The following is a 16,751-nucleotide window of genomic DNA, read 5'->3' as shown; positions in this document are numbered from 1 at the left end:
CCATGAACTGGGGGTGTGTGAATCTGAGCGCAGAGTGTCTTTGCTACAGCTTTACAATGTTTTAATAAAGCAAAGAATTGCAGGTCATGGAGATCTGAAACAAGAACAGAAATTGATCACAAAGCTCAACAGGTCTGGTAGCATTTGTGGGAACAAAGCAAAATTAGCGTTCTGATGAAGAGTCACTGGGCTTAGCATATTAACTCTGCTTTCTTCCTACCGATGCTTCACAGTGTTAGTTGACAGTGCAGCGTTGATGTGTCGAAGGCTTCTGTCAGTGGATCGGAGATGAGCCATGAGGGCTCTTAAGGCTGGCACATGTTGGATATGACTGGTGATCCTGGAGCCCTACATTGGTGTCTGGTGTCCATTTGGAGCAAGCAGTAAGAAAGCTGAACTTTAATGAAGCAAGTGGGCCATCAACAAGATGTTTAAAATGCACTAGTCCCTTAATTGTCAACTCACTGCCTCCTGACAACGCACTTGTGAAAGCGTGAAAGATAAATACAAGTTACAGCATCACAGTCGTCGGACTTCTTGTCTGATTGGCCCTATGGGGCTAAAGGGACCAAAGAATGTGGGGGATAAGTAGGAACCTGCTACTAAGAAGGATGATCAGCTATGACCAGAATGAATGGCAGAGCAGATTCAGGGCCAAATGGCTTAATCCCACTCCTGTTTCTTATGTTCTATGCCACACGTCCTCAGACCCCTATAAGATTCTACTCATTGTTCTTTAATCATAGAAGGCTTGAAAACTCAATATAAGATGAATGACAAAAACCATAGGCAATATGTGGAGTATCTTTTGCTGTGCAGCATGTTTAAAATCTAGAAAGCATTGCTTGAAAGGATGATGCAGCTAGATTGGGGATGGGTGTATGTGGCCTTTTGGACTCTGTTTATGATGGGTAAAATTTATGCTTATGATTTCATACGTTTGTCTGTATGTGTAACTGCATTATTGTATTGTTTGTGTGCAAATTAATTTTGGCTGTGAGTGTATGAGATTTTTAAAAATCTATACCTAGTTTCTCCCAAAGAGGCCTGTTAACAGACTCCGTCCGTTACCCTGTAGCATATAAGCTTTAATTACCCAGATTGTTTTTCTATTTTATGCCCAAATAAATGCTTTCAGTGGAATTAAATACTTGTCATATTTAAGGTTTATTTAGGAACAAGTTAGGAGCTGTTTGTAGCACAATTCAGTATTGACTGTTTTGCATGCACAGGTATATGATGATGGGCGATATGTTTACCTTGTCACTGAACTGTTGAAAGGGGGTGAGCTGCTTGATAGGCTCCTTCGGCAGAAGTACTTTTCTGAACGAGAAGCCAGTGCTGTGCTATTTACAATAACAAAGACAGTGGAATATCTTCACTGCCAAGGGGTGAGTGTTTACACTTGTGGTAGATTATTATTTATCAGTACCTCAGCCAACAAGTGTGGCATAATTCCGTTCAAAGTTTTTATTTCATTTAAAATGTAGAAAAAAATACATTTGTATTCTGTCTTGACCTTTTTTTTCAAATTCTGAACCCTAGTTCTAACTCCTCCCACAAGAGGAAACAACTTTCTACATTCACCCATCAACGTCCCTTAGGATCTGTGCATTTCAATTAAGGTTTTCTTGACTCTTCCAACTCGAGGTTACAGTCCTAGTCTTTTCTTATAAGGTAATCCACTTAATCCCCTCTCAATAAAACAAAACATTCCATCAACTTTTCTGATTACTTGCTGTACCTACATTTTAACCTTCTGTAATTTATACACAAGGACACCCAAGTCTCTCCGCATCTCAGCTCTGCTACCTCTCACCAGTTAGATAATGTGCTTTTTTCTGCCAAAATTGATATGTCTCACTTTCCCAGAATACACTCCATTTGCCAAATCTTTGCTGCTCACTTAACCTATCTATATCCTTTTGTCCTCTTCACAAATTATTTTGATAACTGTCTTTGTGTCATCAGCAAATTTGCCTACTATGCCTCTGGTCCCTTTATCCAAATCATTATATAACTTGTAAAGAGTTGAGACCCAGTGTTAATTCCTGTGGCACACCACTTGTGCCATCGTGTCAGTGAATAAGATCCATTTATTCCTCCTCTCTGCTTGTGAGCTAGCCAACCTTCTTCTGATGCCAAAATGTTACACCCAACACCCATAAGCTTTGATTTTCTGCAATAACCTTTGATTTGGCACATTATCAAATATCGTCTGGAAATAAAAGTACTGTATGTCCACTGGTTTATCCACAGCACAAGTTGTTTCTTCAAAGAACTCCGTTAAATCAGTTAAACATGCTTTGCTGTGATATAACTGTGCTTAAAAAAAATTAAATCCATGTGGTGACCAGTTGGGCTTAAAAGAGGAGAACTGATTCACTCTCCTCACTTGGCCGTTGTATATTTTTTATCAAGTAAACTGAGTTTGGACTGTATATCAGTTTCGTTCTGACAAGAGTGTTAGGTTGGATTGTATGTGTGTTAGTTTTATGTTAGAACATTTTCAATAATGTGAATTTATTTAATTCACATTTTCATTTTCAGCAAATTTATGGGGTTTTTTTCTGCCGAAGAGGTTTTAATGGTGAAATATGTTTGCCGGTGTTCCTTTTTTAAAACCACATTCATGCACAGACTTGATTTGTATTTATTGCAGGCTGACATTTTTGTATTTCCTGTTCACACTGCAGAATTTTACCAACAGGGATCACAACTTAATTAAACTTGCTGCAACTTTTGATAATGTTCTCGTGCTATAAACAATTTTGCAATGTTCTGGATGAATTGTGAGAATAATCTTCTGGTTTACTCTTTATATATAGGTTGTACATAGAGATTTAAAACCAAGTAATATTTTGTATATGGATGAATCTGGCGATCCTGAATCTATCCGGATATGTGATTTTGGCTTTGCAAAACAGCTGCGTGGTGAGAATGGCCTGCTTATGACCCCATGCTACACAGCCAACTTCGTGGCTCCTGAGGTGTGCCAATATCCCTACCTACTTGTTGCACTTTATTGAAGTAAAAGACTTTGTCAGTCATTAAAAGCAGTCAGTGCTCTCGCTGAAAATCTGGGACAAGTTTGTAAAATATAAATCTATTGTCATTAAAGATTTGGGGGTGCCGGTGTTGGACTGGGGTGTACAAAGTTAAAAATCACACAACACCAGGTGGTAGTCCAACTGGTTTATTTGGAAGCACGGGTTTTTGGAGCACTGCTCCCTCATTAGGTGGTTGTCTACCTGTGGACCATCACCATCAGATGGACAACCACCTGATAAAGGAGCAGCACTCTGAAAGCTATCTGAGCTTCCAAATAAACCTGTTGAACCATAACCTGGCATTGTGATTTTTAATGTCATTAAACTTCTACTTGCTGTTTTAAACAGTGGAACTCAACATGATTTAATAGCACCGAATAATAAGACATGAAATAATCGGAGTGATTAGATCTCTAAAGCAGTCAAATGTTGACTTGCATTTTCTAAGGCTGCATACTTCCAGAACTTGCATGCCATTCATTTGATTCTCACAAGCATCATCTTACCCTTAGCTTTCCAATTACTTTCCTGGCTTTATTATTTAACCTCACTGCAGAAAATTGGAGTTCATAACAGCTTAAATATACTTTTAACAACAAAATTTTAATTCAGTGCTAAGTGCTCCGTTTCCTCCCAGGAAAAGAACAATTGGGTCATATATTTTTGCTACCAAATGTTAAAAACTTTTCCTTCCTTTACAGTTCCAACTCTTGCCAATTTTTCTGTACCTAATTTTACTAATTCTCCTTCTCTGACATTCCTTGTGTTTTTCTCTCTCCTCAATCCTTAATCTTGGGTTAAGGAGATATAGTATTATTCATTAAAGTCCCAGTTGTCACCTTGGACTTCCGGCCAGGTATAGTTAAAAAAAACTTAAGCCGATGAGAGCAGGAAAAAGTGAAACAAACATCACAAACACATCCTTCAATAAGATTTGGCTTATTACCATATTGCTATTTATAGAACATTATCTGCAAATTACCTGCTGACTTTCCTATATTACAATAGCGTCGACACTTGCAAAATTTTTCCTTGCATGTAAAGCAATTTGAGATCATGGAAATCACTGTGTGAATTCCGTTTTTCGAAGCCATGGCTGGACAGTACTATGTTACTTATTATTTATTTTTTCTGTATAATTTTGAGACTTTGCGCGTTTGCAAAGAGCTGTTCTTATCTCATGTGATTCAAAACCCCAATGACTGTTTGCCCCAGAACCTTGTAAAGCGTGCCAGTTATTTAGAGATAAAGTTAATCACATCCTTATACATCTTTGTGATATCTCAAATGAAGCCACTGCCAAACAAGGAGCAGAGCAATCCTTTCATATAACAAAGTAACAGTGTGATGCCAATTCAGTGTTGACTGAAGAGCAAGCAATGGGGAAAACTGCTCCGCCCTTCTTTGAATATTGTCATGGGATTGTCTGAAGGGTCAAACAGAGCGTTGGCTTAAGGGCTCATCAGAAACACACTAATTCAGTACTCACTGAAGTGAAGTACGGCCAACATTATACATTCATAATTCATTGGTTTAACTTTATTGTAGGCTTGAAAACTCAGTCATCCCAATCAGCCTGACAAGAGCAAATGTTTTTAAATTGTTATGATCTCAACTGATGGTATTGTTATAAAGTTGAAGGTGTATATACCTTTTGAGAGAGAGAATGCTTTTCTGAACTGAGAAATTACAAGCACCTGTGTATATGCCTAGATGGCAATCATTTGGCAACAATTTGAATTTAACCAATCAGTTTAAACTATGCCCCAGGATACCAAAACCCAATTGAGTTTGAATTTATCGTTTTGCTAACATCAAACCAATAAGATCCAATATTGGGGGTGTATAAGAATGTGGACATTTTGAAAATTGGTCAGAGAGCAATTGTCATGGAGAGTGAAACTGCCGGCGAGATCACTGCCCATCTAACATCATGCTGTTAAAGAAATCAGAAATAAATCCTCTCTATCAAAGGTACCTTTTCATGTAAAGTGAAAAGAAAGAAGACAATCCAGGGAGATCAGTAGTAGGAAAACTGAAGATGCTGGGAAGACAAAGATGGTGTAGTTATGAGATTAAGTTAATGTAATTTTAATAAGTGTCCTTTTGGAACAGCATATTTTTAATAGAATTAGGGTCAGATAGTAACTGATTAAGATAACGCAGGGCTTGGATTTGTGAATAGTTTTTCTTTTGGTTTAATGTTCACTATTGGAGTCAAAAAGTGGTGCTGGAAAAGCACAGCTGGTCAGGCAGCATCTGTGGAGCAGGAGAGTCGACATTTCAAGCAGGAATGAAGACCAGCTTATGCTCAATGCCGATTCTCCTGTTCCTTGGATGCTGTCTGACTGGCTGTGCCTTTCTAGCACTACACTTTTTGACTCTGAACTCCAGCACCTGCAGTCCTCACTTTCTCCTGTTCGCTATTAGAGTTAGGAAAGTATTTTGATTTTTAGTCTTTAAATAATGGAATTTGGGAGTTTTCTATCACTTGCATCTTAACAGATTATGAGGCAAGGTGAGCTTTTCTGGGTGTTTTGGTTTAATTAACATAGGAGTTCAACGACTGCAATGTAACATTACTAATTGACCCAGGTTCAATTCCAGCTTTGGGTGACTATTTTGCACATTCTCCTCATGTCTGTGTGCGCGCGCTCCGGTTTCCACCCACAGTCTAAAGATGTGCAGGTCAGGTGAATTAGCCGTGCTAAATTGCTCGTGTGAGGTGCATTAGTCAGGGGTAAATATAGGGTAGGGGAATGTGTCTGGATGGGTTACTCTTCAGAGGGTCAGTGTGGACTTGTGGGTGAAATGGCATGTTTCCATACTGTAGGGAATCCAATCTAATTCTTTATTTGATTTAAGCCCTCTTGTGGCATTCCTACCACAGGAGACGTGGGTTGAAGTCCTAAGTGTTCCACAGGTGTGTAATTAACCTTTGAACAGGTTGATTAGAAAAATAGGTTAAATGTAAAGTAGAATGCAACCTGGCTTGATAACTTTTTTAAAAAAACATGGAGATGTATTCACTAGAAGCTACAGATTTTTTTCAGCAACTGAACAGAAGTACAAAGTAACTTATATAAGAGCTATCCAGGTTGATCTCAAATCATGCAGCAAAACAATGTTTCACCTATTCCCTGACCTTGTACATTACACATTCTCAACTACAGAGCAATTACACTACATATCTCAAATCTTCAAGATTCTATTTAACTGACTACTGACAATTATGAAGTGCTTTCCAAATCTGCCGTTGTGAAGTTTTCACAAATCTGATGATATAAATTTTGTCAGTGCTAGCAGTTTATAGGTTGCTAGCAAAGGACTCCTGGCTTGAAAGTTTCTCAGATGAAACCCTTCTGCTGAGGTGACCAGTTCCCTGAACTGCACTGAAGAGAGAAACTAACCAGATTTCTAAACCAAGCACTTGTGTCTTCTGAACTGTACAGAAAAGCTTGCTTCTGGACTGAATTGTTTTAAAACTTGTTCATCCTAGATTCTTTTGAACTGAAAACAAAGCTCATAGCCCATCATATTTACTTGCTGTCAATACAATAATATAAAACTCTCCATTAATAACTCAGAGGTTTGCTGTCACCTGCGCTCTGATGCACACTGGATTAGTTCACAGTTCCTGAAGTGCTCTCTGACCCTTGTATTCTTTTGAACAAAACACTTCCCCAAAGCAACCAATACCCATATGTCGTTATTTTGAAATCTAAGTTAATACATTTATATATTCTATCCCTTTCATCAGAAGGCTAGATCGTTCCTCAGAGTGGAATGGTATCTTGGATGATCAGTGTATTTTTTTTAAAAAAAAGCAGAATTAAAAAGACATATCATGATTATGCCCAGGAATAGAATGATCTGTGAAATGCTTCATGGAGTACAGGAGGTTAAGTGGCAGAAATAATAGTCACCAGAGACCGTAGCAGATATAATAAGAAATTGGCAGATATAAGCAATTTTGATAAATCTTCTGTTGATTTGAAAGCAAAATAATGACACCAGAAGGTGAAGGCTTTCTCAAATAAATTACCATGTAAGGAATTGGACAGAAATGCTTATGTGATGAGGGCATTTTTTCTTGTGACTGAAGTTTATTGAAAGTGCGTGTTTTGGTTGCTTTTCAGGTTCTAATGCGTCAGGGTTATGATGCTGCATGTGACATTTGGAGCTTAGGAGTACTTCTATATACAATGTTAGCTGGGTGAGTACAAGCGAATATGTCAGTGTCTGATTTATGTTGCACCCGTTGGCCTTTGCTTGTGGGATAATTATATCAAAGTATTGTTATCAGATCTGTATTTTTACTGTAGCATATGAACTGACGTCTTTGAAAACTTGCAGAAATAATCTGAAAAGTGGGCTAACTTGTGCTATTTTTTAATTGTTGGTGAAACTGTTCCTGCATTCCATTGTTATTGTTAATGAATGACAGCGTTGGACAGAGTAACTAGTTCACAAATTGCAAAGTCTCTTAATTAATGGTTAAAATCTACAGCTTTCAAAAACTGATAAGGGGAAAAAAAAACTGACTTTCGTTCAGCTTTAGGTATTTTTCATTGCAGAGAGAGGGAGACACCACTCCCCTTCTGCAAGTCTGAAAACATCTCATATCATTCACACACACAAGTTGCTCAGTTAACAAGGAGCCGATTAAATACTTGTTGGAATGTAGAAGGCCTTTGAAACTGACAACTTTGTAGAGGAGTTAGCTGCTTGTTGCCAGCCAGATCTCTCACTCACTGGTGCCAGCCCATCTGCAACTAAATTTCCCCCACTGCTTGAACAAGTAAAAGGGATAATCTCAGTGAACTCTTTAGACAGGTACGTTGGCCCAGGTTTTTCCTCTACCATAATTCCAATTTTTTTGTCCATCTGCATATGGGCGGCATGGTGGCACAGTGGTTAGCACTGCTGCCTCACAGCGCCAGAGACCCAGGCTCACTTCCCGCCTCAGGCGACTCTGTCTGTGTGTGTGTGTGTGTGTGTGTGTGTGTGTGTGTGTGTGTATAGTTTGCACATTCTCTCCATGACTGCGTGGGTTTCCTCCAGGTGCTCCGGTTTCCTCCTACATCCAAAAAAAAATGTGCAGGTTAGGTGGATTGACCACGCTAAATTGCTCATAGGTGAAGGGGTAAATGTAGGGGAATGGGTCTGGGTGGGTCAGTGTGGACTTGTTGGGCCAAAGGGCTTGTTTCCACACTGTAAGTAATCTAATCTGATATGTCTGTAGGGTAGGTTTTCTAAAGGATTTTAGTTAAAGATGACTGAAAGAGTTTTTATAAAGAGTTTTAACTAGTGGAGTTCTATGTTGACAGTTCATATTTGTATTTATAATAAATAGTAATGCTTGTTAAGTACAGAAATCTGGTCCATCATTATGTTAACTTGGATCTTAAAAAGTCAGGTGAATTGAGGCAGCATGTGTACTATGATTAAAAGCTTTAACTTAACTGATGATTTCAGAAATAACGGGATTTGATATCCAGTGTGTTATTCCAGTGAGGCACAACAATTCCTGTACACAGGAAGTTGTAGAGTGTGACCAAGTTGGATAATAATTAGTGATATTCCCCATGCTGTGGCCAATTCTAGATTTCTCAATGCTGAAGTAAATTCCATCATCGTCTGTCATTGCAACCATTGCACTTGCTAACTGCATTCTCCCTTCTTACTGTATGCAAAATGCCTGCTCATAAACCTAAAGTTATTCAGGGACCATGACCCCCCTGGTTTTTTCAATCTTTGTTAATCTATAAAACTGTCCATGTTACATAAAACCAAAACTGCGGAAGAATGGAGTTAATAAAATTTGATGATATTGCAGCTTCTATACTAATTAGATTTCTAAGCATTTTGCCTAACGTTTGATTTTATATGATTTATTATTGTCACATGTACCGAGATACTGTGAAAAGTATTGTTTTGCATGCTAAACAGACAAATCATAACTTGCATAAGTACGTCAGGGTGACAGAATAGATTGCAGAATATAGAGGAACAGCAACAGAAAGGATGTAGAGAAAGATTATCTCTCATATATGAGAGATCTGTTCATAATTCAGCAGGGAAGAAGCTGTTGTTAAATCTGTTGGTATGTGTTTTTGAAGCTTCTATATCATCTGCCTGATGGAAGAGGGTGGAAGAGAGTGTAACCAGGGTGGAAAGGATTTTCGATTATGTTGGCTGCCTTTCAGAGGCAGCAAGAAGTATAGATGGAATCAATAGAAAGAAGGCTGATTTTCATGATGGATTGGGCTGGGTTCACAAGGTCGTGAACAGAACAGATGCCTTCTGGATAGGGTACTTTTTATGGTGCACATAGAAAAATTGGTAAGAGTCATCGTGCAAATGCCAAAGTTTCTTAGCTTTCTGAGGAAGTATAGGTGTTGATGTGGACAGACAGGGGTAGATTGTTGGTGATACATACTCCGAGCTGTCAACCCCACCTCCACCTCAGCAACATTTGATATAAACGAGTGTGTCCTCCACTCTGCTTTCTGAGGTCAATGACCATATCTTTCATTTTGATGACATTGAGGCAGAGATTGTTGTAAGTTTGGAAAGAAAATAGAGAGGTTCATGTAGGGACTGAATAATTTAAACTGAATGTCACATTAATGAGCTTTCTAACCTGTAAAATGTGAACGAAGTCCAAGTTAACATACACAAAATTTTGGGAGTTTGAATCTTGAAGGATATGTGAGCATGCTCTGATCCAACCCAGGCTGCCCCCCGCCCATTCACTACGCACTGATGATTTTCTTACTTTCTGTGAAGTTGTTGGTGTCTTACGAACAACTGTTATGCAGTGTTATTTTTCCAGATGTTGTGTTTTTGTCATAACTTTTACATCCTTGGTTGATTTTTAATCATTGCTTTCAGAAGACCTTGTTACTTCAGTAAATTATCCACTCTTATTCTCTTTGAAAATGAATTGATCTGGTCAGTGCATTGTGTGCCTCAGCAGGTAATCTTGCAGAGATGTGTGTGAATAAGTAGATTAGGAATTATTGTTACCAGTATTAATGAATAAATTGTTTATTTGCTTGCAACATGTTTCTAGATTTTCTGTTTCAGTGTGACTTTAGCATGATTTGTTTATTTTATATTGCTTAAAATCTTAACTACGATAATAAAAGTATGCTGTATAACGGCATTGTGTTTATTTGCCAATATTATGGCATAATTTCTGATCCAATTGTATCTGTTGTCAGTGTTCCATTAAGCCATTTAATAAATTCAGATTTCACATCTCCTTAAACATAATTATGAACACTTAGAGCCATTCAGTGGTATATTATATCTTATCATAGAACATGACTGATGAACGTTATTTGTTAAACAGCAGCAATTATTTCAATACATACAAGTTATAAGAGTGATTTTACAAACTAGTCCATGAACTGTACACATCTTGACACTGCCTACTCGATTCTTAAGCACAGCGAGTGGACAAGTCTCATGTTTTTTTTTAAAGTGCTGTTAAGTCTTGACATCGCACAATCAAAGGGCAGATTGGAGCAAGCGCATACGTCATCTTGAAGGGATGGAAAGGTCTTCATAATTAGTTAGCAGCTGACTTTTTATTGTGAAAATATTATCAATATTGCCATAACTACCATACTTGTTTCCCGAACTCTAACCCTGACCCCTGCAAATGAAGTTGGACTTTAGTAGTGGTCTTTATTAGTGTTTCACCTTTACTACTGCAAACTGTGTTGGGAAATTGTATGTAGAGAAGTAAATGATTTTGGTTCTCTTGATAGCTGGAGTTTGACATGCAAAATGAGCCACACTGGCAGTATTGTGGCTCAGTGGTTAGCATTGCTGCCTCACAGTGCCAGGGACCCAGGTTCGATTTCTGCATCAGGTGATTGTCTGTGTGGAGTTTGCACATTCTCCCTGTGTCTGTGTGGGTTTCTTCTGGGCGCTCCCTTTTCCTCCCACAGTCCAAAGGTGTGCAGGTTAGGTGAATTGGCCATGCTAAATTGTCCATCATGTTCAGGAAAATCTAAGTTAGGTGCAGTAGTTAGAGGAATGGGTCACTCTTCGAAGGGTCAGTATGGACTTGTTGAGCCAAATGGCCTGTTTCCACACTGTAGGGATTCTGTGATTCACACTGAGCGTAATTTGGCTATCACTCTGCAAACTGCGGTGCTGTTTTTGGAGGGCTGCAACTGGTCCTCGATTGAGGAGAGACTAGTTGACCAAGCTTCCTACTGCAGAGCAAGTGCACGTTGGTGGGTGTCATGTGAAATGAGTTCATGGTCCAGTTTGGCTGTAATGTGACTAGACTCAGACGGGAACTGTGGCCACTGATGAAAAGGCTATCAAAATCTGTAGAACTGTATTCAGTGCCGTTACAAGAAAAGAGGAGTGTGCATGATTCACTGGTTCATTTTGTCTTGTACTAGTTATACTCCTTTTGCCAATGGACCAAACGATACTGCAGAAGAAATTTTATTGCGAATAGGGAGTGGCAAATTCTCACTGAGCGGAGGCAACTGGGATACAGTTTCGGATGCAGCTAAGGTAAAATATGCAGTTGTTGTAACCATTTTAAGGCAACAAAATTTGGTTGCAAATATAACATCATATTTTAGAAATAAGGTTGAGCAAAATATGACCAATTAGTATTGTTGGTTAACTGACCAGTGCAAAGAACCTTTTCTCCTTTGAATGGGCTTTCATTAGGTTATTGCTTAAGTAAATTGAAGGCAAAATGAGCAATAATGGTATTGGGAGAGAAGCAACTTTCTTCTTTATACCCTGCAGCACCATTACACAGGCCACCATTCTATACTACTGAGACTAACAGTATCATTCCCACCTGCTGAAGTGTGGTGTGAGTTTTTCCTTTTGGGCTAGCATTGTTTGATTAATATAGAAGGTTTTTTTTGGTGCTGACATAAATCACTGAGGCGGGTTGAAGGTAAGCAAACTTTCCTGGTAGTAAGTGGGTCAATGTACTCAGTCTGAAGGACTTTTCCAATCAGGAGGCATCAGACTGTGAAATTTCCTCTTCCCTTTCCCACTCCACCTAAACTTTAATTGTGCAACTGAAAGCATCCTCCTTCAGGGCTTTGCTGATTGGTTGGCTCAGTTGGCAGGACAGCTGGTTTGTAATGTAGAGTGACGCTAGGGTTCACTTCCTGTATCAGCTGCGTTACGAAGGTCCAACCTTCTTAAACTCACCCAATGTGTGGTGACCTGCAGGTTAAACTCGCCTCCAGTCCTCTTTCTATAATGTGAAGCAGTCCTGTGCTCTACAGGGACTATGGAGACTTTACCTTTTTATATGCATGGTAGATGGAATTCAAAAATGAAAAATGTGGAATGCAAGAATGAGGAGAAATGAGAAAAATTCAATGGCAGAATTTTAAATAGGGCAAAGGAGCACTGAACTGTAAGAGCCCATGTACACAAATCTATGAACATGGCAGAACAATGCAGTTAAAGGCCTTTAGCTTCAAAGTAGGGGTGCAGAGTAAAACAAAGAGGCAACACTAATATTTTTCTAGGATACTGATTTGATTTCAGCTTGAGTTCTGTGTTCAATTAAAGGCACCACTGGGAAGGGTGTCAGTGCCTTACAGAGAATACAGAAGAGATGTCCCGAATGGTAGCAGAGATGAGGGTCTGTAGCTACATAGAGGTTGGCTTGTGCTCCTTGAGGCAGATGTTTGAGATGATTAGCTGCTCCATATCATGAGTTGTTCTGATGGAATAAATAAGAAGTTGTTTCCAATTATCAAGGGATCAGAAATCGAAGAATGCAGAGTTAAGCTGATTGATAAAAATAACCAGAGATGATGTGATTTTCTTATGCAAAATGTTTTGATCTGGAATGAACAGGTAGGTATACCAGATACAATGGTAATGTCTTTTTGGGAATTGGTTATATACTTGAAGGGAGCATTCATAGGTTGTAGGAAAATGTCAGGAGTGTGGAATTATTTGGATAGTTCTTGAAATGACACTGCGCACACATTAGCCAATTTTTGTATTATTTACTTCTGTTACAGGCTATTGGTAGACAGTTGGAATGTTGATCTGGTAATGCAAATGGGTATTAGTTGAGTAGTGGGTGAGTACTTAGACAGGACAATTGTTTAAACTAAGTACATTGTGCTTCCCTCTCTCAAATTATTCTGTTCCCAGTTTTCTCAGAGAAGGACTCTCCTATGCTTAGCTTGAATCAAATTTAAACCAATGTATTATAAAGTTTTTTTTTAAGCTTGCGGCAGCAGCCTTGGTTATAAATTAATCGGCAATCTTTAAGGTATCTGGTTTTACAACTAGTTTGGAGGAGTGATTTTTTTTATGCCCCATTGTCTCTTGCTTTCTTTTAATTCTAAAATCCAGGATTTATTGTCCAGTATGCTTCACGTTGATCCCCATCAACGATTCACAGCTGAGCAAGTGCTCAAGCATCCCTGGATTGCTTGCCGCGATCAGTTACCACATTTCCAACTGAACCGACAGGATGCACCTCATCTGGTAAAAGTAAGTATTATAAATGAGTGAAAATACCTTTTACCTCTGGGGGTTTGGGGATGGGGGTTCCGAGTTATGAAAACCTGTATAACTCTTCTGTTTTACTTGAGTGTTTTGGTAAAAAGTTAAACTGTGAAAGATCAGTGTACTGCAAGTTCAATACAATTACAAATGTCTACTTCCAAGATTGTGCAGGAAAACAATATGCTCTTTATTTAATGTAGATGATCTAAAATAGTGACAATCCACTGTTGTGCTTTGTAATGAAGGTCTGTCCTTATCCATAGGGTGCCATGGCTGCTACATATTCTGCCCTCAACCACAAAACGCTTCGTCCAGTGTTGGAGCCAGTTGCTGCTTCAAGTTTAGCCCAACGCAGAGTAATGAAAAAACTTACCTCAACGGACTTATGAAATATATATGAACCAACAATATATGACTTTTTTTCAATTGACTTGAATGGCAGCAAGCTCTTGGAGGTTGCACTAACTGAAGAGTTTTTGCTTTTCCTTATTTTTTACTTTGAGTACCGGGAGATCAAGCTACCAAATCAGGATGTGAGAGATTGGGTTTACTGGAAGATGGAATGATAAGATTTTATCGTGGGAAAAAAAAAGTTATGGAAGATAATTCATCTCAAAAAGTACAGACGGGTTGACATCATGAAAGTTAAATGCATTTTTTGAAAAGGGCATATTAATTTTAATCAAGGTGGCAATGGGATCAGCAAAGTACACAAGTGGGTTGCTGGTGGCCACATTAAGAGCTATTTTGCTATATTATGTGATCTTGTTCTGAGACATTGTTTAATTAAACTTTGTATTTTATTTATTTACTTTCATTTTCAAGAAATACAGTACTTCTAGATAAAGTTTTATTTTGATGTCAATTTATATATTGTCATTAAAATGTCATATTGCACATCACCTGGATTGTATTAAGTTGTCCAACAGCCTTAAAATTGCTTCTTGAGATCCTTTATTTAATTTTCCACTTTCTTCCAGAAATTGCTAGACAGAACTTGAATTTGTGCATTTTTGTAATTAGATTAGATTCTATCCAAGAGGAACATTTTACAGTATTTCACTTTTTGTCTTTGAGATTTTACAGTGAAATCTGGAATGTGTCAATATTTAGGGCAAACATAAATCACACCGAGGTAGATGATCCTGCAGTCCCTTCAAGTAATATTAAGTAAGAAAACATTAGTATTATTTAGAGTTGATGTACTTCATCTTCATGTGTACCATAATAATATTTTGGTTTCTTTACTTTCCTGTGGTTTGTGAAGTTGAAGGTAGCTAATATGTACAGAGAAACTAAGACTCCAATATCACTTGTCCCATATTCTACTCAAGATCATATTTTCAAAGCAACCTTAAGCAATCACTTGCATAATTGGACAGAATTGGAATCTCAGGTCTAAGCAAATGGAAAAAAAATTAGATATTGTTTTTAACCTTTTTTTGCTTTTCTGTCAGATATGTTGCAGTTATGAATGTTCTACACAACTTCAGTGTCGATCACAATCCTTGCTGTGGATAAAATCCTTGACACATGTTACATGAACGACACAATTTATATAGCTGTCTCTTTTTAATCCAGTTATTCTTATGAAATTGCTGGCAAACCAGATAGACTACGTATCGCTGAGGGATATTATTGAAATTATTTATTGTGTCTGTTTTCCTAAGTTTATACGTGTCACATGGGTGAATTGTGCAGAGGTGTCTCTGCAGACTGTGGCCCTGGTTTTGCCATGCAAGGCCGTTGGCACGCAATATTATTGAATGGCATTGACAGCAACTTTAGCCACAGTCATGTTGACGTTGGTGGTACTCTGTTCCTCCACAAGATTGCTGTTGCAGTCTTTTCTGGTGGATTCTGCACTGGAATTTGTTTTGAAATGTGGGGGAAGATATTTGTATGCAGCAAGTGGCGGGAACCTGAAACTCGCTGTTTAAAAGGGTGATGGGAGCGGAGGTGGTCAGTGATTTCAAGAAGATCTTGGATGGACACTTGAGGAACTTCTAGGGCTGCAGAGTAGACCGAACAATAGGACTGATTAGCTTGCTCTTCACTGAGCTGATGTTTGCCTCCGTGGGCTGAGTTTTCTCCTTCTGTGCTGTATTGACTCTCATGATCTACAATTCTCACACTAAATATTGATGGAAAAACTTCAGTCTTGTTCAATCAGGAGCAAGTTTGAGTTTTTAAATGGTGTACTCAGCATAATTACTGCAGCACAACCTCTCTGAAAATGAATTTCACAAATGTGGAATCTAGTTCCTGTGGATGAAATTTCAAGTTGGATTTATAAAATAAAATCAGAATAATTTTTTATTTAGTTTTGTGTTTTGGTCTTTTATGTTTTTCTCTTAATCTCATGTGTATATCTCTATTTTCACTTCTCCAGTTATTTAAATGTCATTTAAATTTTCTATTTATTGCTGTGTACTTTGCGATTTCTTTGCTGTACTAACAGATTGTATTGGTGTCCCTTCTAAAGCTGAAATCAACAGAAAAATATCCAAAGAGTAGAAATCTCTGCTAATTGCAAGTCTCTGAAGCTATTTGAAGTGAACTGATGCAAGTCTTTGTCTCTCCCTAAAATAAATTTCTGAGCCATCATAAAAATATTTCTTAGCTTCAATATCTTTGACATTGCTAAAATAGTCACCAAAGACTTTGATTCTTTCATTTTAACCTTCGTTTTGGGATTTGACGTTGAAATGTTTGAAACAGGAACATTGCAGGTAGGAACTTGTCTGAGAATGACTTATCCCAAGACTTTAAAAAAAAAAGGAAATGAAGAACCAGCCTTTTTAGCAACACTTGGAAAATGATAATAGCTGAAATGCCTGGCGATGATCAAGTAGCATTTCTCAGCATCAGTACAATGAAACATAACTGTTTTGAATTGACATATGTTGATACTTCAGTAATTGTGTTCATCTCTTGATAGTGCACAAGGACCATGTTGAAGATGATCAATGTTCCATGATGGCTAAGTATTGCCTTCAAAATCATTTCTCAATGTTAAATTTTAAATAAATGCACTCGCTCCCCCAAAATGTTGCAGTTTATCCATTACTGCATTATTTATCAAATTATTTCTAATATACTTAAGCCATTCAGTTATGCCACTTAAGTTCATTCAGGCTGACGACCAATCTTGTTACAATTATG

At 38.1% G+C, this 16,751-nt stretch overlaps 1 protein-coding gene across 4 annotated transcripts in view; it reads left to right on the top strand.

Moving 5' to 3' along the window:
• LOC140495728 (ribosomal protein S6 kinase alpha-6) overlaps nt 1–15,909 on the top strand; it is a 122,246-nt gene extending 106,337 nt beyond the window's left edge. For all 4 annotated transcript variants that reach the window (XM_072594759.1, XM_072594758.1, XM_072594761.1 and 1 more), the window contains 6 exons: nt 1,233–1,391; nt 2,829–2,990; nt 7,190–7,266; nt 11,480–11,597; nt 13,431–13,571; nt 13,850–15,909. In XM_072594759.1, coding sequence (XP_072450860.1) covers nt 1,233–1,391; nt 2,829–2,990; nt 7,190–7,266; nt 11,480–11,597; nt 13,431–13,571; nt 13,850–13,975 — 783 coding nt within the window. In that variant the 3' untranslated portion in view covers nt 13,976–15,909. The remainder of the gene's footprint in view (nt 1–1,232; nt 1,392–2,828; nt 2,991–7,189; nt 7,267–11,479; nt 11,598–13,430; nt 13,572–13,849) is intronic.
• The last annotated feature ends 842 nt before the right edge of the window (nt 15,910–16,751 follow it).

The sequence above is a fragment of the Chiloscyllium punctatum genome, chromosome 25 (genome assembly GCF_047496795.1).
Source record: "Chiloscyllium punctatum isolate Juve2018m chromosome 25, sChiPun1.3, whole genome shotgun sequence".
NCBI lineage: Eukaryota > Metazoa > Chordata > Chondrichthyes > Orectolobiformes > Hemiscylliidae > Chiloscyllium > Chiloscyllium punctatum.
Note: the sequence above shows the minus strand (reverse complement) of the source record. Positions and strands in the feature narration are given on the sequence as shown.